The sequence below is a fragment of the Oryzias latipes genome, chromosome 7 (genome assembly GCF_053564925.1).
Source record: "Oryzias latipes strain Hd-rR chromosome 7, Olatipes_Hd-rR_3.1".
NCBI classification, from domain to species: Eukaryota; Metazoa; Chordata; class Actinopteri; order Beloniformes; family Adrianichthyidae; genus Oryzias; species Oryzias latipes.
The window spans coordinates 13,622,837-13,650,513 of NC_136243.1; the positions used below are offsets into that span (position 1 = coordinate 13,622,837).

General features: G+C 40.2%; 1 protein-coding gene across 5 annotated transcripts; it reads left to right on the top strand.

The window, feature by feature from the left end:
* Positions 1-652: 652 nt before the first annotated feature.
* Positions 653-27,602, top strand: rapgef3 (Rap guanine nucleotide exchange factor (GEF) 3). Of its 5 annotated transcripts, XM_023956834.2 has the most exons (29): positions 666-792; positions 1,062-1,178; positions 3,172-3,257; positions 6,911-6,955; positions 12,937-13,043; positions 13,116-13,237; positions 15,834-16,011; positions 17,335-17,419; positions 17,652-17,712; positions 18,026-18,102; positions 18,194-18,340; positions 18,427-18,533; positions 20,113-20,201; positions 20,313-20,391; positions 20,519-20,669; positions 20,764-20,846; positions 20,935-20,965; positions 21,040-21,115; positions 21,212-21,349; positions 22,851-22,948; positions 23,053-23,178; positions 24,119-24,300; positions 25,252-25,342; positions 25,420-25,470; positions 25,547-25,634; positions 25,723-25,787; positions 25,884-25,938; positions 27,042-27,113; positions 27,190-27,602. In XM_023956834.2, the coding sequence occupies exons 3-29, from the start codon at positions 3,195-3,197 to the stop codon at positions 27,306-27,308; spliced, it is 2,586 nt and encodes an 861-aa protein (XP_023812602.1). In that variant the 5' UTR covers positions 666-792; positions 1,062-1,178; positions 3,172-3,194; the 3' UTR covers positions 27,309-27,602. The 5 variants fall into 5 exon arrangements, with proteins under 5 accessions (XP_023812601.1, XP_023812602.1, XP_023812599.1 ...); XM_023956833.2 differs by lacking the exon at positions 1,062-1,178 and having other exon boundaries at positions 653-792; XM_023956831.2 differs by lacking the exons at positions 666-792; positions 1,062-1,178 and adding an exon at positions 2,470-2,592.
* The last annotated feature ends 75 nt before the right edge of the window (positions 27,603-27,677 follow it).

Here is a 27,677-nt window from a genome sequence, read left to right on the forward strand (position 1 = left end):
TGCAAAACCTAAACAGGGACGAGGATGCAAGCAATAATGAAAAATAAATAAACACATGAATTCAAGAAGTCTGTCAAATGCAAGTAAAGGGAAAAAAATCTACATTAAAATGCTATCACATATAAATGTATCCCAATTTTTCGAAAAATTTTTCCTATAATTTTTTTGTTCCTTTTTTTCTTGTTTTACATTTAGAAATGCAAAATCCGAGGGAGAAAAAATGCAGATGTTTAAAACTCAATATAGGTCAAATCAAAATGAATAAGAAAATATAACACTTAAAATAAATTCAAACTTGAAAGAATATTGAAATGGAAAGGTAAGTTGGAGATTAAAGTGAGAAAACAAGTGAGAACAGTTTTGTTTTTTAGAAAAACAGAAAACACTTTCTGTCTGCGAACTGCACTCTTAACATTGCAAGAACTAAAATCTGTGGTTTAAAGATGAGTTTCACTTTGACTTGTGGCTTTTTTGCAGATGCACTGTATTCAAATGCTGCAGAGGTGAAAACCACAAAACTTGAACAAAATACAAAACGGAAACAGCATACCTTCTCATCCTGTGATGCCCACACACACACACACATACACTGGCACTTTCCCCACACACTCTCAGGACCACAGTGTGTGACCAATCAGAGGCATACAGGAAGCTGCGTCCCCTCACGCTCCCAACTCACAGACATCCCAGACTGAGAAAGTATCTTCAGACATTTGGGAGGACCAAGAGCGGTAAAGCGAAAGGACTGTGGGATCCATTACATTGACGAGCTGGACAAAGAGCCTGCCAACGGTGAGTTGCTCATCACTGATCGGAAACATGTGACTGGCAGACTTATGTGTGTGACTCTACCAACTCGTTGTTCACTATGATTTAGCCCATAAAAACCTTTTTGTAAGTGATCTTATAATCCTGACAAAGCATGAAATTCATTTAATGCCCATATTATGATGAAATTATTCAAAACTGATTAAGATTAGCAATGAAGTGCATGTTTTGAATTTCTATGTAAATGCAGAGGGACCTATGTTGAGGGACCTTCGATTCTGTGTATCATGTAGGATTACTGGTTGTACCTGTTTCAAGTGGTTCCTGTCTTCATTTGACCGTGGGGTCAGACAGATCAAACATGTATTTCCCCCAACTCTGCTAAGTGGTCGGGAACAAGGAAGGAAAAGGTGTGTATATTTGTGCGCACATGTATGTGTGCGTGCACGCTGCCACACAAGCACAGCAGAGACAGTTGGCAAAGTGCATTCCATGGGCGTTGATGGGTTTCAGGAAATCCCACTCCCATTCCCCCAGGACCTAATACACACATGCAAAAATAAATACAGTGACAAATAGACGCAGACTCAAACAAAAGATACCAAAAATGAACTGACAAGGATCCGTTTTGTGTATTTGTCAACCTGACCAAAGCAGAAACAGACCTGGATCAGTCTGTTGATTAATTTTTTTATTTTCAGTTGCTCACTTTTAGGGTTTCTTTTGAGTTTGATGGCTTATTTTTTTTTTCATTCAGTCATCTTCTTAACCCGTTTTGTCCCCTTCGGGGTCACAGGGTTGCAGGATCCAATCCCAGCCACTCGTGGGCAAAGGCAGGGGACACCCTGGACAGGTCGTCAGTCTGTCGCAGCGCCACAAATCACGCACCCATGCACACTTACATTCACACCTATGGACAATTTAGATTAACCAATTAACCTACGAAGCATGTTTTTGGACGGTGGGAGGAAGCCGGAGTCCCCAGAGAAAACCCACGCATGCACAGGGAGAACATGCAAACTCCACACAGAAAGGTCCCCCATTGGTGTTCTGTTTCAGGTTCCCCAGCCAGGGGGGGGCCTTCTTGCTGCGAGGCAAAAACACTAACCAAGGTGCCACCTTTCTTTTAATTTGCAGCTCAATTCAATTATCACTAGAGGGCGCCATTTGTTTTTGTATTTTTCAAATGCAGGGCACGTTTGTTGAAGTTTTCTGTTTTGTTGTTTTATGTGTACAGTAACTTTTCCAGAGTAAACTGAAGTTTTGTGGTGTACGGTTTCTATCCGACAAATTCACTGAACTTTAAAACAAGGTCGCCCGAACTGCTGCACTTTTAATGAGCTTTGATGTCAATCCCAGGGCCTCAAAGCAATTACTTCCTTGGAATATTCTAGTTTTCACTAATTATGTCCCAAAATGACTTTTATCTAGCGTCCAAACAGGCTGTTCTTTTCTAACGCTGTGGCTTTGTGAGCTGATGTTTTTGTCCGAGTGACACATTTGTGACGGTTTTTTTTTCAGGCATGTGTTCCACCACAAAAATCTAGATAATCAGATACCACGAACACAAAAAAAAAGTTCTCGTGTGCCTTTCCTTATCAGCTCAGCTATTGTGTTCATCCTCAGGAGGTCATAAGAAGCAAAACTGGATTTCCTCCAGCGTTAACATTCTTAGAGTGGCATCACACAGCCCTTGTGAGGCATTTCGGAGACAGAGAGGCAAACAATCCAGCCAGGGCACAAACACCACATTCAAGCTTTAATTCTTGTTTTCAAACTGGATTTTTGAGGGTGTTGTCATGAGTTTACGCAGACAAAAATCAGGTAAGACCTTTTTTCCCCCCAAACAGCTGTTGCAGATGTGTGTTTTGCTAAAAAGAAAGTGCTATTGTGCCACTGGAGAAACGGGAGGCGGTTGTGACTCAAAGATAAATGATTTGTGTGGGCTTTTAAGTCTATCGGTCACTCACCACACGCTAATGGAAGAAAAAGAAGAAGGAAGAAAAAAAGCAGAGGTTAACCACAGGTGCACAGAAATAGCTTCATCCCAACCCTCCTACGTCTTTCCAGCCAGACAGAATGGATGTTCTTGGGGTGTGACTTGTTGAGAGACTTGGCCAACGCTCTGACAATGAGGTCAGCACAGGAAAAGCCGCTCTGGAAGCACTGGAACAATAGCAGGGATTTAAACAGCAAGAGCCTGCAGGACACAGTTAACTGAAACCCAGTTATGTCAGGCTGTGCTCTGGAAATCAAGTCACACTCAGAATTCTCAACCCGGACAGAGTAAAGCTGCAGCTCTGTGTGCTGATTCATGTAAACACCAGTAGCTTAGGAGACACTATATGAACATTTTTCATCTCTGTACCCAAACTGATTGCTTAGCTTTCTGTCTTTCCTCAGACGCTCGTAGGGCCACATCCTCCATGGAGAATTTGGTCAAATCCATGTTTTCGTCGTCACGACGACGAACACCAGATATGGTAGAGGTAAGTTGCGCACATCTGCAACACATACATCCATTTTCTTAGCCTGCTGTATCCCTTTCGGGGTCACAGGGGCTGCTTCTCCCATGCAGCTACTGTTGGGCGAAGGTGGGGTATAGCCTGGACGTGTCGATAGTCTGTTGCAGGCGCACACACTCCCTCACTCGCACACCTAGGGGCAATTTAGAATCATCAGTTAACCTATGAAACGGTGGGAGGAGGAAAACCCACACATGCACAGGGAGAACATGCAAACTCCACACACAAGGTCCCAGTTGGGGTTTGAACCTGTTGTGAGGCGAGAGCGCAAACAAAAGAGTGAGCCAAGAAGCCGTCCAGGGGTTGACATGGTCAAGAGTGGTTCTGTGCTCTCCAGACTCTTTATCTGTGTTTATACAGATCAGACTGAGGCAGACAGCTGCTCAACCTGATAAGTGCAAAGTTCTGCATACTGACTCTCCTGCTTTCATAATTCAGCCCATGTTTCATGTGGAACAGAGGCTGTTGGACTTGCCTGAATTGTTAGTCGTTTCTGAGGACACTCAGGTCAGGCGTTATTGTCACCTTTGCGCGCAGCCTCTCCGCCATTAGTGGCCGCTGAAATGACATGTTGGTGGGGCGCGCAATGAAGAGCGCACGCCCTCGCCTCACACACGCACCAACTGACAAATCAAAAGGGTTAGAGAGCAGAAAGGAAGGGGGCCTCTTTGATGGAGTTTGCCAAAGTGTGCGCGCGCAACACGCGCGGGCGAAGCAACAGAGTGCGCCTCTGCGCAGAGGATGGCTGAGCACCGGAGTGCGGCGCTCCCTCCCTCACTGCGCAGACTGAGGCGCGTCAAGAGAGGTCTGAGGACGGCACGCAGGATCTTCTCTCAGCTGAAGAGTTGTGAGGGGAGGAGGAAAACAAAAATGCGCAGCCCTGAATTGACGCAGTTGAGCCCCGCGGCGATGGATTGACGGGCTATGAGCCATGCGCGGGCACGCCGGGATTCGAACCTTCAACTGGGAAAAGCGGGTTGTTCTGATCTGAGGCGAAATGCATCTGTTTCGGAGTCACTATTACCAAGTGTTCCCCAACCGCTTCAGAGTGGAGACACCGACGATACGGGGCATCAGCTGGGTGAGCTGCCTTGCGTTTACTCCCAAAAAAATTCCCTACAAAATAAAAGTCTGTGTCACAACCTCTTCAACAATCCCCAACAAATTGTTTTTACTCAAAGAAAATCTCAAATGTAATAATATTATTTCATGTATTTCCCTTTTTTCCACCCAAAATATAAATTATTAATAGTTTTTTCCCTGATCTGGATTTTGCCAGCCCCACTATGGGGAACAGGTAGAATACTGGGGAAAGTCTGGGTGTGCCGAGAGTTTGTCATGTTCTTCCAAACCCCTCACATGCTTAGAAAGCCATGTTATCATCATATCAGTTCATAAGCCCATCTTCTTCTTCTGATATGTATTCTGAATGTTATGTGGAATGATATCCCTGACACTATCCTCTGCATTTACCAGACTTGGGACATGCACTTTTTTCTGTTTGTTTTTGGTCATTTTTATTTCTTTTAGTTACTTATTGGTTTTTGCGGGCCATCATGTTCGGGGGTAGTCACTGAACTTAGGAGGGCAGTGCCCCCCCTCCCCTATATGTCTATATCCAGCCTCGGATTTTCCATCACCTTAAGCAAATTCAGACAAATTTTTTCATCAGATTGGATTCAACAACAATGATTTACTCCACAAATTTATGGGTGACATGTACTCCCATGACAGAGATCTCCCACAATACTTTTAAACACATCAGTTGTCTGTCAAAAATAAGCTTGGCGGTGGTGCTTTGTTCATGTCATTATTCACTCATCACTAAATCGGTCAGTTCATGATTAAAAGCAATCAGCAGAGGGAGTCCATTATGAAAATAAACAGGACCTGTAATCCCAGATAACAAGTTAAAAAGTCAGTTCAGGCCCTGCAGTGTACACAAGCATGCTTTAACGCAGACCGCTGCACATTTTTCTATTGTTTTCGCAGAAACAGTGTGGGCGACACCGGAAGGCAGTGAAACGCAAAGTTGTGCTTAATAAACTCAGGTTATAAATAGTGTATTGTTTATTGTTCACCTTCCCTGCATGGAAGAATGTGCAAAGGGGAGCTCTTTGTGTCCAGGTCACAGAAAAACACTGAGGAGGGTTGAAAGTCTTTGGATTCTAAATTTGACAGGAGAAACTGTAAAAAAAAAAAAAAAACAGATGTGTGCCTGTTTAAAGCCCCTAAAGATGAACAATTTCACTACAAACTATGAGCCTTTAAAGTTCAGTGCCGGAAATCTAAAGCACTTTGTTTTTATTCAGGTCAGCTTTTGTGTGTTTAGTTAGACAAATTGGGCCACACCAACACCCGGGTTACACACAGCATGGTTGTGTAAGGGAAAAAAATGTAACTCTGGTGCAACTATTATAATTTAAAGTCATGTATGAAAGGTGTTTCTGTTGTTTTATTAAATATTTGTTTAGTTGCACAGAAAGAGTGGAACTCCTGTCTTTCGATTGTCCAACAGAATGATGCTTCTTCTTATCTTCACATGAGAGCAGTTTCTCCTAAAGTCAAAGCTTGAGCAGCATCTCTGCTGTGTCCGCTTTTTTACTTTAACATACCAGGAACAGGTGAGCACAGAGGAGCAAAATGCCTCACTCATGTGCACAAAGGTTCCTGATGCCCTGCAGCTTGTTTTGTGACACGTTTGGTTCATGTAAACGTTACCTTTTAAGCACAGATTTGTTACCCTGAAGTCGTTTGCCCATTCACAATAGAAGAAACTTTTTTTTTCTTGAAAAAACAGTTCAGACCTGGATCATGTGATGTCTGCAGGCCAAGCATGCCACAAAGTCTGGCTGCAGGAGCGAAGATAGATATCGGTAGTGTGAGGAATGAGTCATACCTTCACCATCGATGCTATTAGCAACTGTGCGATTGACATAGGTCATGTGATTCCTGCGGGGTTTTCGTTTGGTTTTGCCAAGCTGCATCCCCGCTTCCATTCATATTCTTTATTTGTTCAAATCTTTTTATGAGAAGGCAAGTTTAGGGGGGAGTTAATTAAGCCTCACATTTAATTTTAGTATAGCTTTGTGGAAAACACATTTGCAGAAAACAATAACCGTGGGAATGTTGGTACACAACTGCAGTCACAAGATGATCGTAAAAGCATAAAGAGCCAGCAACAAAGAGGAAGTCCCTCTAGACAGGCCAAAGTACGAACCTCTGCATAGGAACCAAGTTTGTTTTTATCTTTAGATGTTTTTTTATTTAACCATTCTATAATAAAGAAATCTGTGTGTAGATTAAAGCGACACAAATTTGATTCCAGCCACTGGAGCTCAAACACTCAACAACCACCCTCTCATAAATAGAGGGAATGATTGGGACTTTCTTTACAACATCAAAATTCAAGCCTGTAATTCTTCTGTTGTATCTAAATCTTCCAGCTCCAGCAAATGTTCTCTGGTTAGACCTTAAAGATTATTATCACCAACCTGTCCAACTGGTTTGTGTGGACTGCAGCTCCAGAGCAAATATGTTATTAATTTTTACAACGGATACATAGACGCATGACTGATAGGGAATAAGTTTACTATTTTTTTCTCTGTTTTTGTTAGACTCCACTGCCAGAGGCCTTGGATTCAAAGGACACAATGAAGCAGGTGTGTATTGATGGACATCTTTGACCTCCCCAAAGTTAAGTGTGATTCATGCTTTTAAAAACCCCACTCTAATCATATCAGCTGTTTTTCAAAGCATCAGGGTGATGTTTTAATTAGGATTTTTGCTGTTTTTGTTTAAAAAAAAAAACTGTGTTGTTTTCTAGGGCATAGTTTCTGCAAGGCAGATAGAGTTGATTAGAAAATCTCCTCTGCATTGTGGGTGGAACCGTTGGCGTGGAGAAACCCCGTCCCCTCTTCCCCTTGCTTTGAATAGATAAATACTTAAAAAAATTACCAAAAGTATTGGCTCACCTGCGTCCACTCACATGTGAACTGAGGTGCCATCCCAGTCATAGAGTTCAATATAATGTTGGTCCACCTTTTGCAGCTATTACAGCTTCAACTCTTCTGGAAAGGCTGTCCACAAGGTTGAGGAGTGTGTTCATTGGATTTTTTGACCATCCTTCCAAAAGTGTATTGGTTACGTCACACACTGATGTAGGTGGAGAAGGCCTGGCTCTCAGTCTTTGCTCTAATTCATTCCAAAGGTGTTTTATCGGGTTCAGGTCAGGACTCTGTGCAGGCCAGTCAAGTTTATCCACACCAGACTCTGTCGTCCATGTCTTTATGGACCCGCTCCAAACTGTTCCCACAAGGTTGTGAGCATGGAATTGTCCAAGATGTTTGGGCATCCTGAAGCATTTAGAGTTCCTTTCACTATAACTAAAGGGCCAAGCCCAAGTCCTGAAAAACAAGCCCACACCATAATACGTCCTCCACCAAATTTAACACTCAAAACAATGCAATCTGAAATGTACCGTTCTCCTGGAAACCTTCAAATCCAGACTTGTCCATCAGATTTCTAGATGGAAAAGCTTCATTCATCACTCCAGAGAAGGCGTCCCAAAGACTTTAGAGTCCAGAGAGGCAGTGCTTTACACCACTGCATCCAACGTTTTGCATTGCACTTGGTGATGTGTGGGTTGGATGCAGCTGCTCGGCCATGGAAACCCATTCCATGAAGCTCTCTGCGTTCTGTACTTGAGCTAATCTGAAGGTCACATGAAGTTTGGAGCTCTGTAGGAATTGACTTTTAAGAAAGTCGGCAACCTTTTTGCACTTCAGCATCCGCTGACCCCTCTCCGTCAGTTTACGTGGCCTACCACTTTGTGGCTGAGTTGATGTTGTGTATAGTGGTCGATAGGTGCAAAACATGTTTACATTTAAGATACAACAACTAATCCCAGTACAAATGACCAAATCCAGAAACACAACAAAGAAAGGGGAGACACAACTTCTAACAGAAAGGGGTGTGATATAAAACTAATCCTGTATGATTTTATAAAGTTATGTATTACTATTTTCTTTATGTGGACATTATAAATACGCGAAACAGCCCAAAAGCATTTTTAAAATTGTATAACTACAATAAAAATTACAACAATGTTTAGCAAGGAAAAGTTTTTGTGTCACTTCCGGTGTTAAGGGTATTCATTTTCTGTTAAGCAGCCGGCCGGCAAGTGCAAAACACGACAAAAGATGGAGAAAAAATTAATGAAAGCAAGCAGCTGCTAAAGGAAAGTGAATACCCTCAACACCATAAGTGACACAAAAACTTTACCTTGCTAAACATTGTTGTGATATTTATTGTAATAACACAATAAAAAATGCTTTTGGACTGTTTCATGTATTAATAATGTCCACATAACTGTGATTTGCTGTTGTGTTTCAGTATTTGTTCATTTGTACGGGGATTTGATGTTGCTGTATCTTAAACGTTAACGTGTCTTGCACCTCTCGGCCACCGTAGTTGTTCCAAAATCCCTTTATGTGAATTTCTAAAAAATATGAAATGTGAAATTGGATGTTTCAAAATATGTGATACAACAGTTATGACTGTGGCTACATTTATTATGAGAGACAGCATGTATATTATTCGTGAATATTATTAAATGAGTCCATTTTTATGAACCCTACCCTTGAGTTTGATGGAAGTACACACAAAAGTGACCAAGCTCTTTTGATTGACAGGTGTTTTAACCCCCAGCTCTATAACACCCTTCTGGGCCTGTCCCAGTAAACTGCCAGTCTGGCACTTTGTTTACCATTTTGTCCGCCATACACACAGAAAACGCTGACAGCAAGGAAGTCAAAAACAACTGGAAACATATCAGCTTAATAATTAACGTAGATCACTTGACCTTGTCCACCATTCATCTTTCCCATTAACATCCACTTGGTATGGTCTTTGAAGTCCCAACGACCTGTGGCTTAAAGCTCTGATGACCTCTGCTGACATCCACAGTTGCAGGGCTTGCACTCTTTCAAACTGCTGAACTCTTGTTTTTTGTTATAATGTCCTGCATTACTACTCAAGGGAGACCTAAAAAACACATTCTTGGTCAGACCACTTAGCAGTAGTCTAAAGGGCACTCCAGAGCCCTCAGCATTCAGACCCTTTCCCTGTATTCTACCTTGCTAAGCTCAGATCCTTTGTGCCTTTTTATCTCTGCTTCTTCAATGCCATGCCAAGGTGGGAACCTTTAAAAACACTGATAACGTGACTTGACACGGAAAGGGACTCTGCTTAGGTTCAGTGGTCTCCCTCAGACAAGGTTCGGTGAAGAGCACAATGTGACCCAGAAAATATTTACTTTTGGGATTTGAACTGTTTCAACCAAAACCCCTCAATTACTCAAGAAAGTGAATATTTGCACCTAATTTTCCAAATACGTCCGACCAGTGCTGAATTATTTTCTTGGTTGCATGGAAAGGGTTAGGTTTAGGATTAGGTTCATACGTATGACCAACAACAACATTTAGCCTTGGATGCACTCAAAATACGTGCAGGCAAAGCAGCAATGTGCATCTTGGCTTCATGTATTTCATGTAGCCAACGTTCAAGGACCTTTGTTTAGTTCTTGTACGTGTGCCAAATGACCGGTGTGTTCGTAACTTTATACAGTCATTGGGTTCAATACAGGATTTAGACATTGTTAGAAAAATGTAAATATTTTCTATATCTAGAAAGAGGAGAAACGTGCTGCAAAGCAGAAGTTAAGTCCCGTTCTACTGTGAAAAAAGAAACCTCAATTTACCCAAAAACACGGGGTTCACACCATTCTTCACACTTTTAAACCTTAGCTGCAGCTCAGATCAAGTCAGATTGAAGTTATTGCAGAGAACACATAAAACATGTCTTGTTACTAACAAGATCCTCTGGTCAAACTCCATGACAGCTGTTCTGTCTCCTCCCCTCAAAAAAATGGTGTAACAAACATGATAATAACTGTGTGACACTGCAACCCTGAGCTGTCCAACCATGATCCAGCCATTGATGATTCACTAGATCAGGTGAGTCCGGGTTGTGATTGACAGGACACAAGTGGAGGATGGTGGTGGATCTGGAGGATCAGGGTTTGGGCGTGTACGGCGAAATGATGTGAAGTGTTTGTCTGGACACTTTTACTCATTCAGCTTTTTCAGTCCTAGACTCTTGACCATAAAATGAGTCAGGGAGGAGGCCTGGGTCATAAACCAGGTTATGGTTTCTGAAATAGCACCTTCTGCTGCACGCAGAACATTTGTGTGCTCTGCTCTACTTTGCATCAGCGATTGGTGGTTAGTAGAAAAGGTATTTGCTTTTGTGATTTGTGCCACTTGTCAACGCTTATCAGCCCGCAATATAATGTGGGTTACAGTTGTTAGATAAGTTTTTATGTAAACCAACAGTAGGGTGACATCAGATGTTAGAAACATTCTTTTTATATTGATTTTTAAAGAGCCACTCCAATGAAAATAATGTTTTGGTGTTTTTAACATGTTCTTGTGGCATTTTTCTTATGATGGAGGACATATATAAAGACAATTAGGATTAAAATTGCTCTTCTGATTTGCTTTTATCAAATCATAGTGAACAAGGAGCAGACAAAAAAAATGCTGTTTTTGTAGTGGTGATGTAGGTGCTATAATCGGTGGGCCACAAGTTTCCTGCTTCGCTCTATTTCAATGCATCCACTTGCAGACAAATAGAACCATTTACGTCTTGGTTTTCCTCGTGCAATCAAAACTGTGTAGCTGAAAAGCTCCGATATCTCAGAGGCCAATTTCTAATGAACGCCTTCTGCTCTGCAGACACTATATCCTAAAAACAACACAGATATTTTAATTTTGGCTAAAAACAGCATAATCATAAAGGCAAGACCACTGGGAATGCTTTGAAAATAGATGATCAGAATCAGAATGAGAAGTACTTCATTGATCCCACACGTGGGAAATTTACCGTTGCAGTAAATATAAGAGAAAATAGAATAATATAAAAACAATCATATAAAACCAAAAATGTAGCAGAAATGTAAACAAAATAAGGTGGTATAGTTTAAAGACTATTTACAAACAGGTAGCGATGTGCAAAATGTGCAAAAATGTGCAAAAGTCATCTGTTAAACTGTGAGTTATTGCAGAGTTGAATTGTGTTGGGTAGGAAGGATTTCTGGTATCTGGCAGTTTTGGAGCAGAGCTGTCTGAGCCTCCTAGAGAAGGGGCTCCGCTGTTTGTCCAGAACAGGATGGAGAGGATGGTGTGGGACTTTAAAGGAGTTTGTATAGGTAAATGCCTTCATCCATGAAGTATGGCTCAGAGTTTGCTCCCTTGAGAAGGTGAATATTTTCCCCTGGGAATATTGGTGACCTCCAGACTAACTTACTCAGGGGGGGCATTCACAGACGCCCCAGAACACATTAATTGAACCGATGTCAAGTCTGAGAAGAAGTCAGTGTGGGAATGAAAGGTTAAAGTGTGTGTTACAGTGCAACATTCAAAAATCAATCACAACTGGACATTATAATTAACAAACCCATGAGAAGTTGAATCTCACAGGCATGTGGTACGACCCCTGTCCAGATGACTGAGCGAGGGCTGAGTTTTCGTCTTGCAGGCACGGGGTCAGGGGAGGGGTGAGGCAGGGGTCCTTTGGTGTTTTTGCATCCTGAGGGAACTGTGGAAGACCAAAGAGGATGAAAGTATTTGAAGGCCTTTTCAAGGCTCCTATCATCAACAAAGAACACAGGAAATTGTCAGAGTTGGGTTACTTGTGTGTATTGCAGCATCACCACCTTAGGCAAACATGTTAAGGAGAATGCACTGCACAAACAGGCTGCAGCCAGAGTCACTCGGGTAGTCACAAGACACGCAGGAGGTGATTGAGATAGGGTTCAACAAGGACCAGAAACGTTTAGGGTTCAGCTAATGAGCATTTGTAAAGAAAAAATGAAAATAAGACCCAAACAGAGAGTTGAAATAAAGAAAAAGTACTTTCTTGAACTTGTTTTTTTGGGGGGAATGAGGGGTTTTGCACTTTTGATTGTAACCTTTTTTGACTTTAAGACATGTTTGGTGACTTTAGTTTGTTTGGTGGGTTATACAGACATTTTTTCTTTTTAAGGCAAATACTTCCTGTAAACTAAAGTGTTGCAATAAAGTAAAGGATAAGTCTGTTTTGCAGAAACCCCCTCTGTTTGTGTGTTTCTATGTGTGCAGACATTTGAAAAGGAAGCAGGGGGGGGGGCAGTGATTCAGGAAAATACATTGAGGCTGGTCAGATGTGTTGATGCTGCCTGTCAGCCACAGAGGCTTATTGAGGCTGGAAACTTACCGAGTTGTGGGAAAGTTTTACACAAGCGGTTTTTAACACATTCTCACCTCCTCGCTACCCACACACGCTACATCACTTTCCAACACCTACAGAAGTCTCCACTCACTGTACACACCACCACACATGGTGTCCATACTGGGGGGGAAGGAGTAGGCGGGAACATTTTTCAGAACATTTGCTTCGTTTCTCTACTTTTTTTTTTCCTGTAAACACCTTTGTGTTACAAACCCTTCCAGTAGTATCCTCACAAATGGTGAACACAACATCTCTTTTGAGGGGAACAAAAAAAACTGAAATTCTTTTATTCTTGTTTGTTGTTTCTGTTCAGTTTCTTTCAGATCGAGTCGTGAAGGCAGCCAGATCGGTGTACAGCGTGATGAATGAGAAGAATCCAGGCCTGATCCGTGACAGGAAGCATCACCTGAAAACACACAGGTCCCCAAACCGTTCATGCGGTGCTGAAATGTGACCCGTGGTGTGTGAATAACTGTGTTAAATGTCTTGCAGACAATGTTGCTCTGGAAAGGAGCTTGTTGACTGGCTTATGAAGCAGAATGAATGCCTCCAATCAAGAAGTCAGGCAGTTGGAATGTGGCAGGTCCTGGTGGATGAAGGGATACTTGTTCATGGTAAGGAGACATATTAAGTTAGCCTTTCTCCTTTTTAAATGACACATACAGGAATGATTCAACAAAAAACACAATATTTAGCATATATTTTATAGTTTTGTAAAGAGACTTACATAGAGTTCAGTACCCCCTTTTAGAAAACTTTTTGTGTGTCTAAAAGCATAATAAAATCATCTGATTGTGCTAGTGCCTGGAAATTCTCAAACAATGGTCAAATAATTTGCATGGCATTGTTTATTTAAAAACCCACTATGCTGAAAATCGTGTTTTCTGTGTTTTGAAACATCTTCTTTTGGAATTTTTCTGATGATAGATGACAAATATAAAGAAAATTAAGCTCAAAATTAAGCTAAAGAAAAAGCAGACGAAAAAGATCATATTGGTTCCAAAGAAAATATGGTGGATGGGCAACAAGCTCCCTGCTTTGCTCCATATGTACGTCTTCATTTTCCTCATCTGTGCTGGTATCTGACACCAAACTGTACAGCTGGATAGCTCTGATTATTGCTCCCCATTTCTGTTAAACCGGTAATGTTAAGTTGGGGCCGTGAGTGGCTGCAAGCTAGCGGGAGACCGCATAAATAGATGTTTGATGGGGACACGGAGGTGGGCTTACTTAAAAAAAGAACACAGGTTTTGGGATTTCAGCTAAAAACAACATAATCATTATTAAAAGACCACTGGGAACACTTTAAAAATAGATTAAAAGATGATCAAAGGGAGACTTGAACAAAATTAAAGCTGTAAATAAAATATTGAGATGAATAAGTTATGATTCAGAAGCCTCCAGATTCATTTTTTACAAAATGAACTTAATATAACAGTTTCCTGTATATCATCACATCATTTTTTAATAAACCTCACTTTTCTTAGGTTTTTAATGCATTGTAGCATCAGATACTTATATTCAAAGATACTTATAAGTTTTTTTTGGTCAGGCACAACATGGTGTTAGCAAGGTGTCTCCCCCAAAAAAGCCCCAATGTGTGCCAAGCCTGGGACTTGAGTTCCAAACCAAGCAGTTGGCAGACAACCTGTTCTGGCCAGCACGCTATCATTCACCCCCCCTTTTTAGCCTGGTCCATTCACTTCTAGAGCTTTCAAAGGTTCAGCCGTTGAATTCTAATCAGATTGAAATCGGTTTTCAACTTTTTTTTTTGTCTGTCTGCCTTCATTGTTCTGAGGATTAACCCGTTTAAAAGCTAAAACATTGCAGTTTGGAGGAGGATTTGTCTTCAACCATCATTACTGCTGTTTAAAAAGGAAAAGGGAAACGAGTCTATGTTGTGTGTTCTCTGTAACATACTCTGATTATAATGTCTTTGGTTGCAGTTAAAGCGCTCTCAGAAGTGATTGAGTAATTTAAATGATTTAAGTGTTTGCTGAATGAAGCTCTGGCTGCCTGATGGAGACCACTCCAATCAAAACAGAAAGACTTCACCAATGAAGGGAAAGGACAGACATGACATTTGAACTTATTTCCATTTATATTGAGTTTCTAAAAAAAATACTTTCTTAGGGGTCAAACTGTCTTCTGAAGTTTCTCTTCCTCTTTGAACCAAACCTAGGATGTTTTTTTTAAGCTTTACACTTTTTTCATGCATTCCAACCCTTTTTGGAACTAGTCACCTTTCCTTTGATTTTTCTTCAAACTTCAAACGTTATTGATTTATATAGCGCCTTTCATTTTGGTAAAAATAAAAACACAAAGCACTTAACATAAAAGAAGATAAAATAGTCAGAAAATATAAAAATTATTTAAAACAGAAAACACAGGACAATCATACACAGATGGGACCCCTCCCTCACCAGATTCCTCCCTCCACCCGTCCAGTTCCCCCAATAGAACCATGAACAAAAACAAAGACCTGCAGCATAAAGAAAAGGTCTGTCTTGGTACTGCTGTGAGGAAACGATAACATGGGGATCCATTTATTCCAAGGCCCAGCCCGACCGCGGGGGTCATTACCACAGTGCCGCCCAACACAGAGCAGCCTAGGGCCCATCACTCTACAGCTACTAGACCACAGAACAGGACCCCAGCCGGCTCAATGAGAACGGGCACCGCAGCAACAGCACCCCCTACAGGCGGAGCTGGTAGTGCCCCAGAACAATGGATCCCCAAGAGGAAATACTGGATTATGAAACATCAAAATAAACATTAAAATAAAAAACAATATGAAAAATAATATTAGATATATCAATATTTGTAATTAAATAAATAAATAAATACAAAATGCTAAAATGATTAAAATGTAATCTTAAATGTCATAAATATAATAAAAATAAAAAGGGTACTATATTAAAAACATAAAAATCATGATATTAGTCCTCATATAATTTAAAAAATATAAAAAATGAAAATGATAGGCATTAAGTAGAGAAAATATATAAATCAATAAAAAGATAATGAGTAAAATAATTAAGCATTTACCAAAGTCATGTAAAAGCCAGACTAAAAAGGTGGGTCTTCAGCCTCTTCTTAAAAACCTCTATAGTCTCTGCAGCCCTGAGGCTATCTGGCAGGCTGCTCCTCAGGCGAGGACCGTAATGGTGGAACGAGGCCTCACCATTGCTGTCATTGTGTTGTTTCCAGTGAAACACGAGTTGAACTTTCAGGACAAAGAGGCCCAGTTCTACCGCTTCCAGGACTCAGATTTTGGCCTGAGCCACATTCCAAATGAGAAGGAATCTGAGGAAGAGCTACAGGAGGCATTGGCTCTGCTGTCTCAGCTGGGACCAGACGCTCTGCTCACCATGATTCTGCGCAAAACGTCAGTGCCTTTACATTGCCGGTGTATCAAGCAAAATCTTTTTTTTTTTTTCCAGAATTGCAATCTACAATCACCGGCCACTGCATCAGTCACACCTTGCTAGACCCCTTTTCGTCTTTAGAACAGCCTTAATCCTTGATTGCATAGTTTCAACAAGATACTGGAAACATTCCTCAGAGAGTTTGGTCCATATTGACATGATAGCATCACACCATTGCTGCAGATTTTTCATCTCTACATCCATGATACCCATCTCCCGTTCCACCACATCCCGAAGGTGCTCTGTTGGGTTGAGATCTGGTGACTGCAGAGGTAATTTGAGGACAGTGAACTCATTGTCAGGTTCAAGAAAACAGTCTAAGATGATTCCAGCTTTATGATATGCCACCTTATCCTGCTGGAAGTAGCCATCAGAAGATGGTATACTGTGGTCATAAAGGGATGGACATAGTCAGTAACAATACTTAGGTAGGCTGTGGTGTTGGAACCATGCTCAATTGGTACTGAGGGGCCCAAAGTGTGCCAAGAAACTATCCCCCACACCATTACACCACCATCAGGAGCCTGAACCTTTGACACAATGCAGGATGTCTCCATGTTGTTGATGCCGAATTCTGACCCTGCCATCCGAATATGGCAGCAGAAATGGAGACTCCCATTTTGGTGAACTTATGTGAATTTTAGCCTCAGTTTCCTGTTCTTAGCTGACAGAATTGACACCCTGTGTGGTCTTCTGCTGCTGTAGCCCATCTGTCTCAAGCTTGGACATGTTGAGATGCTCAGAGATGCTCCTCTAAATACCTCAGTAACTCGGTTTTAACCAGTGATTATCTAAGTTACAATTGTCTTTCTATCAGCTGGAACCAGTCTGATCATTGTCCTCTGACCTCTGGCATCAACAAGGTATTTCCACCCACAGATCTGCTGCTAACTGGATATTTTTTCTTTTTCAGACCATTCTCTGTAAACCCTAGAGATGGTTGTGGGTGAAAATCCCAGTAGATTAGCAGTTACTGAAATACTCAGACCAACCCATCTATCACCAAGCACCATGCCACATTCAAAGTCACTTCAATCACCTTTCTTCTCCATTCTGATGCTCAGGTTGAACTGCAGAGATTTTGTTGTCCATGTCAACATACCAAAATGCATTGAGTTGCTGCCATGTGATTGGCAGATTAGAAATTTGCCATGACGAGCAGTCGGACAGGTGTGTCTAATGAAGTGGCCAGTGAGTGTACATGTACAGTTTTTTTTTTTACTAAACTTAGTAAGTGGTCATGTTTTGTTTATTCCTGCGACTCTTCTCTTTCTGCTGTTAAGTCCCAGTCAAAGAACTCCAGAGGACATCGAGGTCATTTATGAGGAGCTGCTTCATGTCAAGGCTGCTGCTCATCTCTCCACCTCAGTTAGTCTCTATTTACCTTCTTCCTCATAATGAATTTTATGATAATCTGAATTTATAATGAAACCGATACATCTTTAGTTTTTTAAAATTCTTTTGTGAAGGATTTGATACCATTATTTCACATAATTTACATTAAAACAAGTTTAGAAGAAGCTGCCTTCTCATCATTTGGCTTCCTAAACACTTTGCGACAAACACTAATCTCTTATTTCCACCATCGTTGTTCTGGTAGGTGCGGAAGGAGCTGGCTGCAGTCTTGGTCTTTGAGTCCCATGCTAAGGCCGGAACAGTGTGTGAGTGTCACAGCTTTGCTGACGTCTCACAGTTTCAAAACTGCGAAAAACACTTTTGTTGTGTCTCTGCGGCGCAGGATCCCGCTGCATCTCTGCTCAGCACTTCTTGTCCTTTGTGATCTTATGCACAAATGTTGTTTGAATTTTTCCGTTTGTTAAAATGTCTCTGCCCCTTTTGCCAGATCTTTAATGTTGAGGTTAATGCATATTACAGAGAGGTGGTGTGGAACCACAATTATTGTGGCTGTTCTGTTTGAAAGTGGTGTGGGTGGTCAATGCTGAGCTTTTTCATTTGGTTTCTGCTGTGATGCAGTGTTCAGTCAGGGAGACAAGGGCACCTCCTGGTACATCATTTGGAAAGGCTCTGTAAATGTGATCACACATGGGAAGGTAAATCCAGACACAGACGGCTAAAACCAAAACACAAAATCATTTTCAAAACTGAAATGCGTTGTAAAGCTAAAGTGTTGTGTTCACACAGGGCATTGTTACTACTCTCCATGAAGGCGAGGACTTTGGGCAGCTGGCTTTGCTAAACGACGCACCTCGTGCTGCCACCATCATCTTAAGGGAGGACAACTGCCATTTCCTCCGCGTTGACAAACAGGACTTTATCCGCATCCTCAAGGTCTGTCGCGTACACCAGCAACAAATCAGGCAGAGTTACAGCTGCAGACACCAAGGAAAAACTGAGTTTTCTCTTCCGTCATTCAGGATGTGGAGGCCAACACGGTGCGGCTGGAGGAGCATGGGAAGACGGTGCTGGTGCTGGAACAAAGCACACAGTCAGCAAGGCAAGGAAGTGCTGGAACCAACAGCAAGTGAGACAAACAAAAACATTAAACTTCAGGCAGTCTGTAAATATCAAGCAAAAATTCACAGCTAAAGTATTCATATGGAAAAAAGTTACTTGGAATGATCTTGACATGTAAAACATAATTTCTTTTTATAAGTCCCACTCTGATCATTTTTTGATTTATTTTCAAAGAGTTCCCAGTGGTCTTTTAATTATGATTATGTCATTTTTAGCCAAAGTTAAAAACCCGCTTTCTGGGACATAGTTTCTGCAGAGCGGCAGGAGTTCGTTAGAAACTCATCTTTGAGTTGTGACTGTTAATATTGGCACGGAGTAAGACCGGCTCCACTTCCTATCAAACATTTGTTTACATGCTCTCCCACTGGCTTTTTCAAACGACTTTTCTTCATCGGCTCCTGATTTACACCTATTTAAATAGATTAATATTTAAAAAATACAATTATAAGCTTAATTTTCTTAATACATGTCCTCCATCATGAGAAAAAGGCTAAAAAAGCATGTTAAAAATACCCAAAACATTATTTTCATCACAACCAGAAACGTTAAAGAGCTTTTTTATGTCATTATCATGTTGGATATGTATTTATTTAGTTTAAAGTTACGTTTTAAACTGGAACTCACCATTTTTTGGAGGTTTTGTAGGGTTATTTAACCAAAATTAGGAAAAATTACAATCTTTTCCAGACTATCGTTCATGTGCTGGAAATCGTGCAAATAAAAATGCTATAAATGTTTTTTCTACAAAGTTAAACCAGGAAGCTTCACAATAAGTTTATTCACACTTACTTAATTACGTAAAGATGTAACTGTATTGAAATATTTAGTTAATCAATTTGCGGTTAATTTATTTATTGTGCCTTTGAGGTTCACCTGTTGCAAAGCATGTTGCATAAGGTTTTATTGTGTATATAAAAAAAAGAAGAAAAAAAAGTCTCATTTATATAAAATTCGAATTGCATAATCCTTCATATGCTACAGAATTTATTTTTATTTTTTTCTACAAACAACAAATGATGAACACACGGAGCACTATCATCCACCAAGATGTGATTTGTAACACTTTGACTGCAAACTGTTGTAAACAGTTCAGTTGGAAACTGCAATGTTCACATTAAGAGGGGTTTCTTTTCTGGGAAGGTTATCAGTTTGTACTCCCACAAACTTCATCTCAAACATTATACTTTTTGGTTTTACTCATTGGTTGCATGTCTTTTCTTTTTTTTTGCAATATATATCCTAGTACTAAGGATCAAATGAAAACGTGCTAAATTCTCAGAAAAGCTTAGCGGTACAGTTGCACAGACATGCACCACAGAGATTAAACAACCCTTAGCAAACCGTAGTACATGTGAATTTTATGATATACTTGAGCATAACTATAGGCCATGTATGCATAGTGGAGGAAGTATACTATCTAAATACTTCTTCAGACTAATTTGGAGCATTTTACATTTACAATATATAAATGCTATATAAAAAGTAAACATCAAGGATACTGCCTCACTCTTAGTGTAGACTTTGCTGATGGAAGGCAGATAACTTAGATATAACTCTTCTCTGCCTTTCTTTTGTGTTTCATGCAGGTACACAGTCATGTCAGGAACACCTGAGAAAATCTTGGAACACCTCCTGGAAACAATCAAACTGGACTCCAATGGATATGACCCTATAGGTGAGAGCCTGCAGCTACATCCCTGTGCTTTCCTTTGTTTCCTTCGATCATGGTTGCCAGGCTTAGTCAACTTCAGCGTCACGTGTTGCTGTGGTGCCTGTCTTCCCACAGATCCCTGTGTTATCGACTTTCTCCTTACACATAAAGTCTTCATGCCCACCAGCCAGCTGTGTCCTGCTCTACAGCACCAATATCCTCAGATGCTTGACCAGTTTTGTTTTTCTGCTGACCACAGGAATATTTCTGCCAACATTTTTGTGAGAAAAGTTGTTCAAAATGAGAGAAGAGTTTTGTGTTACCCTTAACTGTGCATGCACCTATCAGGCAGAGCTGTCAGAGGGTTCAGAGCAGGAGAAGGATGCCTACATTATCGACACCAAACAAAAGGTGGTGAAGCTCATCAGCCACTGGGTGGCAGTGTACGGCTTTCTGCTGAAAGAGGACCCTGTTGCTATGGACTTTTTGGAGGTGACTCATCTGACTTAGATGAATTGAATTTAACTGTATACTTTGCTGGATATTGTTTAAATAAAGGACTGTTTCTGTGTCTTTATGGGAACAGGCGATGAAGAAAGAAGTGGCAGCTGACTCCCGTCTGTCCGGCATGCTGAAAGAACAGTACAGGGAAAGAAGACGAACAAAAGTGTAAATATTTTTTCTGCTTTTTGGGTTTCATTTTTTCTAGTGTTCTGAACTAATCCACAATCGTTTCTCTCTATTTGATTTAAACCAGTTTAGAGAATGGACACCATTCACTCAGCAGGGTGAGTTTCTCCTCCTTTTGAGTTTTTGCAGTTGTTCCGTCTGTCTCTGAGCGATTCTTTTGCCTTTAAAACAGAACCAACACTTTGACTGGTTTTCAAACTGTGATGAGGCACTGGGGAGGATACAGCCAATCAAAGCGAAGGATAAAAGTAAGAATAGTTTGAGCTCAAAGAAGCTTTGTAAGCAAACATTTTTGCCACATGCTGGTGCATCGTAACATTTACTTCCTCGTCTCCTTGTTTTAGTTTTGTATGAGATCTACAGACCGGACCATAAAGCTCTGACTCTGATGCTCCCAGTGGACTCTCCAGTACAGGATGTCTTGTCAGGAGTAGTGGAACCTGGAGGAGGCCATGTACTTGTCAAAATGAACTCTACAGGAGGTCATGCTTTGAAATATTGTTATTCCTTTTGAATTGAACAGTAGATTTGCTTGTTTTAACGTGCTAATGATTGCATTAAACTTTGCAGTTGGCAATAAAAGTTTTGCCCCCTTCATGCAATATGTTGCTAATTCACAACGTACCATTTAATCCAGGACTCCACATAATTTAGCAGCCGTTCAAATTAATATTTTTATATCCTTGGGAAGAACTTAAGCATAAAGGGGTTAAAGTAATTATAACATGTGGCAAAGGTCCCACTCCGATCATCTGTTGTTCTGTTTTCAATGTGTTCCCAGTGGTCCTTTAACTATGATTATGCCATTTTTTGGTCAAAATTTAAAAAACATGTAGTTTTCTACGGGGTAGTTTCTGCAAGACAGCCAAAGTTCATTTGAAATTCACCTGTGAGTTGTGGGCAGGACTGTTAGTGCGGACCATTAGTCTGGCCTCTGTTGCTAAGAGCACAAAGCAGGGACCTCGATGCCCGCCCAGCGTATTTTCTACGTGCATGGTGAAACCCACATATAGATCTCTGACCTTTTAACCCCATACTCTAATTCTGGTCCTTGGAGTCTTTCAACTAACATCTCTGAAGCATTCAGCCCACTTTAAGACCAGAGGAGATCTCTCTTTTCAAGCTGTCACTCCTCATCTTTGGAACTCCCTTCCATTGTCACTGTGTCAGTTTGACTGAGTTAAGTGTTTCAAATCCCGGGTCAAGACATTTTTAATCAAAAAAGCTTCTAGTTGATTTTAGTCCTTGTTTTATTATGTTTTTTACTTTTCTTAGACTTTTAGTAGGCCCTGTTCATATTTGATTTTACTACCCCTGTGGTTGGTTTTGATTTCATGCCATCTTTTTGCAAAGCACTTTGTGATTCTTTCTGTGAAAAGTGCTATAGAAATAAAGATACTCCATTCTGTTTTACGTCACATAGAAGCTCTTTTTCAAACTTCACTTTTACGTTTGCTCCTGATTCACGATTTGAATAAAGAAATACAGAGAAATGTAATTTTAAACTTTATTTTCTTTACATATGTCCTCCATCAACAGAAAAATGCCACAAGGACATGTTAAAAACACCACAAAAAACACAATTTTCATCGGAGTGGGTCTTTAAAATCCTGAAACTAAAAGAGAGGTTGCTCACTAACAAATCTAGTCGCAGTTTCTCAGTTTAAATGGGTCATTTTTTTGTTTGGGTTTCCAGAGAGTGTGCCTTTCCAGCCAGCATACTACTGGTTATTAGTCCAATGCACTGAAGCCGTTCTCACATAATGTTACTTCAGAAACCCCCACACACGTACAGCCTTTAGCGATGACACAAGGTCGACACAGACCCTAATACATCAGCTTGTACTCAGATTTCTGAGCTGTTGCATTTTTAACCTAATTTTTAATGGAATTGCTTAATGCACTTTGGTCAGTTGAGGCTGCTCTTTAGCTAAAATGAAATGAAGCATTGAAATTAATCAAATATTGTGAATACTCCCACAGATAGAGCAGAGCTGAAGCTGGAGGCGTCTGCAGTCTACACCGCCCTTGGTCTCAATGAGAGACTGTTCATCTGCACAAGCAGTGAAGTGGAACATCTGGTGAGGAATGAGTTCATTTTGTGCATTGGTACAGATTTGACCCAAAAAAAAGGGCATTTCCTCTACCTAACAGTCCCCTTTTTCTTCACATCTCTGTGTTTTAGAGGCCCCTGAAAGAGCAGCAGGGCCCAGAACAAGGGACAACTGACATCCTTGAGCAAATAGGCTCAAAAGACATGGCGGCTGAACTCACCAACTTTGACTGGGAGCTGTTCACGGCAGTGCATGAGGTACCTCTGCAGCCCTGCTCCATGTGTCAGTGATGGGAAAAAAAGCACATTTTTATGTTTAAAATATCTAGAAAAGGCAAATATTGGTTGTTTCTAATGTCCAAAGCAAAGATCGTTCACATCAAAGACCCACTCCAGTGAAAATTGTGTTTTTAACAAGTTCTTGTATTTTTTGCATGATGGAGGACACATATTATAGAAATGATCTTAAATTTGCCTTTCTGAGTATTTCTATTAGCTAAAAACAGCTTAACCATGATTAATAGACCCCTGGGAACACTGTTGCAATAGATCAAAGGACGATTGGAGTGGGACTTAAAGATATCTATGTTCAGACAAAACAGTTATAAAAAAAACCCTACCCTGCGACAGACTGGCGACCTGCCCAGGGTTCCCCCCTGCCTTCACATATAGGGATAGGCTCCGGCAGGAAAAGAAAATGAATGAATGGAAAAGAAAACGAATGAATGAATGAATGAATGAATGAATGAATGAATGAATGAATGAATGAATGAATGAATGAATGAATGAATGAATGAATGAATGAATGAATGAATGAATGAATGAAAAAAAAATCTATGGCCAATGTACCTTCATACATGTTTCATCTTGTTGCATCATTGGTTCTGCAAAGAGGAAAGTTTTTGATTGGTAGACCACAGAAAGTCTCCTTTAATTCCTTGATTTTACTCAAAAACAGGGTTTCATTATTCCTTCATTCATTCGTGCTTCTTTAAGAGCTTTAGAGGTTGAAATGAGTTAAAACGTTTTTTGTTTTTTCCTCTTTTATATTGTATAAAACCACACTCCTAGATGATGGATCACTGCCCCTTCATGTCATCCAGACCAATCCCTGTGCAGATGTTACCATTATACTATATGGACATAGAAAAAATGCATTACTCCAGTTTTTTTTTTACTATCGTCCATGTCTTTCCAGGTGGAGCTTGTGTACTACATATTTGGCCGTAATAAGTTCCCGGGCGCCATCACAGCTAACCTGGAGCGGTTTGTGCGCCACTTCAACAAGCTGCAGTACTGGGTGGTGACGGAGCTGTGCCTCTGTGAAGACCTGATGAAGCGAGCTCTGCTGCTGAAGAAGTTCATCAAGATCGCTTCAGTGTAAGATTTCTTTACCGTCTTCACAGTCAACCGCTTTGGTTTTAATCTTTTACCAACATCTTCACTAACTGAATGCCTATTTATTTTATTTTTTTATGATGTGATAGTTATATGCTGACATTTGATAAATCTTCGTACACCATTATATTTATGTATTGAAATATTGTGTGGGTTTTTGTTGTTTCTTTTTTAAATTTTGGTTGTCAAAGTTAAATCAGTAGAAGGGAGTAAGCTTAAATAAGCTTCAGCTTCTGCCTTTCTCCATCTCTTTATTGTTCTTAAGTTCTGCCACACATAGACTCTTTTAAATGACTGACTATAATCATAACATAGTGTATAAATTAATCCATTGCTATTTTTACAATATGTTTGAAATTAATAAACTAGGCTAAACTAAAAAAAAAAATAATGGAAGTAAAAATGTGTTGATTCTTCATAAAAGTTATACCCTGTTAAAAATTTGTGGATCAAATTTGAGACAGTGGGTAAATAAGGAGCTTTTTTTTCTTTTGTTGGTGAAATTAGGTTTGCCTGAAGCTCTAATACCCATATTTTTTCCATTTTATTTTAAACATTTAAGAAAATAAAAGGAAGAGATTGTTTACTCACACAAAACAAAGGTACCAGTTTGATTGCAGTTTTTGCTTCAAAATGAAAATCTGTCAAACTTCAACTTGCAACTCACATAGTGATTACCATTTAGATTGTTTTAATTCATAAACAACACATGGGGGTCTCTTGAATGTTATGTATTTTTAAAGAGCAACAATTTTCAGGTTTCATCACAGCAATCTGCAAAAGATAGTAAATCGTAGATGATCCTAATTAATGCCAGAGGATGTAGACGTGCTGATTATCAAACTCACCAGACAGATCTTTCTGCTTGCACGAGTGTCTTCTGAGAACAGGACTAGAGAACCAGATGTTCACAGCCTCGTGTCTGTTCTGCAGATTAAAGGAGCAGAAGAATTTAAATTCCTTTTTCGCTGTGATGTTTGGTTTGAGCAACAGTGCCGTGCAGAGGCTTTATAAAACCTGGGAGGTGAGGATCCAACCATCACATTTTATCACATTTGAGATTACAGCTCATCTGGGATTGACATTTTCTTTATGTTACAGAGAATACCAAGTAAAATTAAAAGAATATACTGCACCTATGAGAGGCTGATGGTGAGTAGTAATTTTCCCAATAAAGCGCAGTCTGTTGAAGATCTGGAATGTGCATGACTCTAGCTTTTTCTAACAGGATCCATCCCGCAACCACAGAGCCTACAGACTGGCTGTTGCTAAACTCAACCCTCCTTACATCCCGTTCATGCCTCTGCTGCTGAAAGGTAGGCAGGAGTGAACAAATTATGAAGCTGTATGACCTTTAAGTGAACCATCTGGACAATAAGGACTTTTGTGCCTGTATGAACCCAGATATGACGTTCATCCACGAGGGAAACCCAAGCTACGTAGACAAGTTGGTCAACTTTGAGAAGATGGTATGGCTGAAGGTTTTTATCGAATATATTTATCTTCTTTTTGTAGTGCTAAAAAATGAACCGAGTTCCCTTTTTTTATTTCGTTACATGTTGCAGCGAATGCTTGCAAAGACAGTCAACATTGTCCGAGGATGCAGAAGTCAACCTTATGGTGAGTGGTCGAGTAAACACAAACATAAGGCTTGGTTTCCATCGTTTCTGTCAGTTTATGAGACAAAATGTAGCAGATCCTTCAATATTGTATCACTTTAAAACACTTTTTACATCATAGCTCCTAGTTTAAAAATGCCTCCAGGAATCAGTAGTGGAGAATTAAAGTGGGATCATGTGTACTATTAAACGGCTATGTTTGCACTTTATTTTAAAATACTAGCAAGCATGACCTTAAATGAGACTAGACTTATTGTTCTTTTTCTTTGTCTGATAACTAATAGTGACAAATAGTGTTAACTTCATCTAAAGCAGATCTCTAATAAACCAGACGACATAAATATTTCAATCCAAGTCTGGGAGGTAAATAGGTCTCATCTGGAGGTCACAGTGTTTGTCGGGTTTACCCCAATTTTCTTGTAAACAGAAATCACTACTGCTGCTGATGGTTTTTGAATATTTTTTTTTAAATTCTTAATTCTAATATCAAGGATTTAGACCAGAGGTCTGCAATCTTTAACACTTAAAAAGCCAATCAGGTTGATTTCTCACTCGTCGTGACCCAAAAGAAGCCAGAGTCTTGTTTGAAATCTTTTTTAAAAATAAATAAATAGTTTCTTTTTAAAATGAAGACACTGTGGCGATTAGGATCATCTCAATGCAGAAAATGTAATGGGTACTGTAATGTCATGGCAGAAAAAGGTGTAAAGCAAATTTTATTTACAGTATATATATATATATATGGCAATATTACCCGAAATCCTTGTTTATATTCAGAGAGACACCAATATTTGACTCTATTTTTTTTACATCTATAAGAATAAAAGGAAAAATACAAACCGTCTGTACATTACCAGGTGATGAAAGGGCAGAAGAAAAAATGTTTTGTTTTGTGCCTTTTTTTTAACAGTATTCAATTCTACAGTGACCATAAATAGACTGTAACCAGTCAATAGACTGTAAGTTAATATCTGACATTAATATCAGAAGTGGTTTGACACATATTTGCAATAATAGGCGTCATGGGGTTAATTCTTTTGAAATAATGGCTTTGTATTCCATGTTCAATAAAAACTTGTTTGACTCGCTGTTGCATCCTTGCAGTGCCTTCATCTCCTCAGAGGGGCCTGGCCGACCGGATGTTCCTGGAAGGGCCTGCCACTCGATTATCAACATGTGAGCTGCAGCTGCTGGTAATGTAAGGGTGTCCTCTGTCAGATCCACTCACGCGTGATCTCCTCCTCTCATTCAGACTCAGACCACAGCCTTCCCCAGCGGAGTCCCACCAACATCCGGCTTTACATTCAAAACCTAAAAGTCATTGACAACCAGCGGCAGCTAACGCAGCGATCGAGAGCCCTTGAATGCTAGGACATCAAACCTGGAAAACTATAACAAAACACTGGACTTTAGAGACAGAAAATGGAATGCAGCTGACTGAACAAAACCTTCACACGATCCTGGATGACACTGGCCTCTGGAGTGTGGAGTGTGTGGAAAGCTTCCTGAAGCTCAACGGGAATGAAAACGTGCAGGGAGGATAGTAATGACGACAGTGCAGAAGCAGAGGATCATGGGATGCTAGTTATAATACTTGTACAAATCCCTGCCAGAGTCGATCAGCTCTAGTTTTTGTGTACCAGCCTTGTCACTATATATATATACAATATATATATATATATATATATATATATATATATATATATATATATATATATATATATATATATATATGCCATT

Bases quoted from the DNA above. Each gene is read 5' to 3' on its own strand.
- rapgef3 (XM_023956831.2), top strand. From the start codon at position 2,568: ATGAGTTTACGCAGACAAAAATCAG. The intron at 17,713-18,025 runs GTGAGTGTCACA...GCTGTGATGCAG, and splicing joins TGCTAAGGCCGGAACAGTGT to TGTTCAGTCAGGGAGACAAG. The intron at 18,534-20,112 runs GTGAGACAAACA...TGTTTCATGCAG, and splicing joins AGTGCTGGAACCAACAGCAA to GTACACAGTCATGTCAGGAA.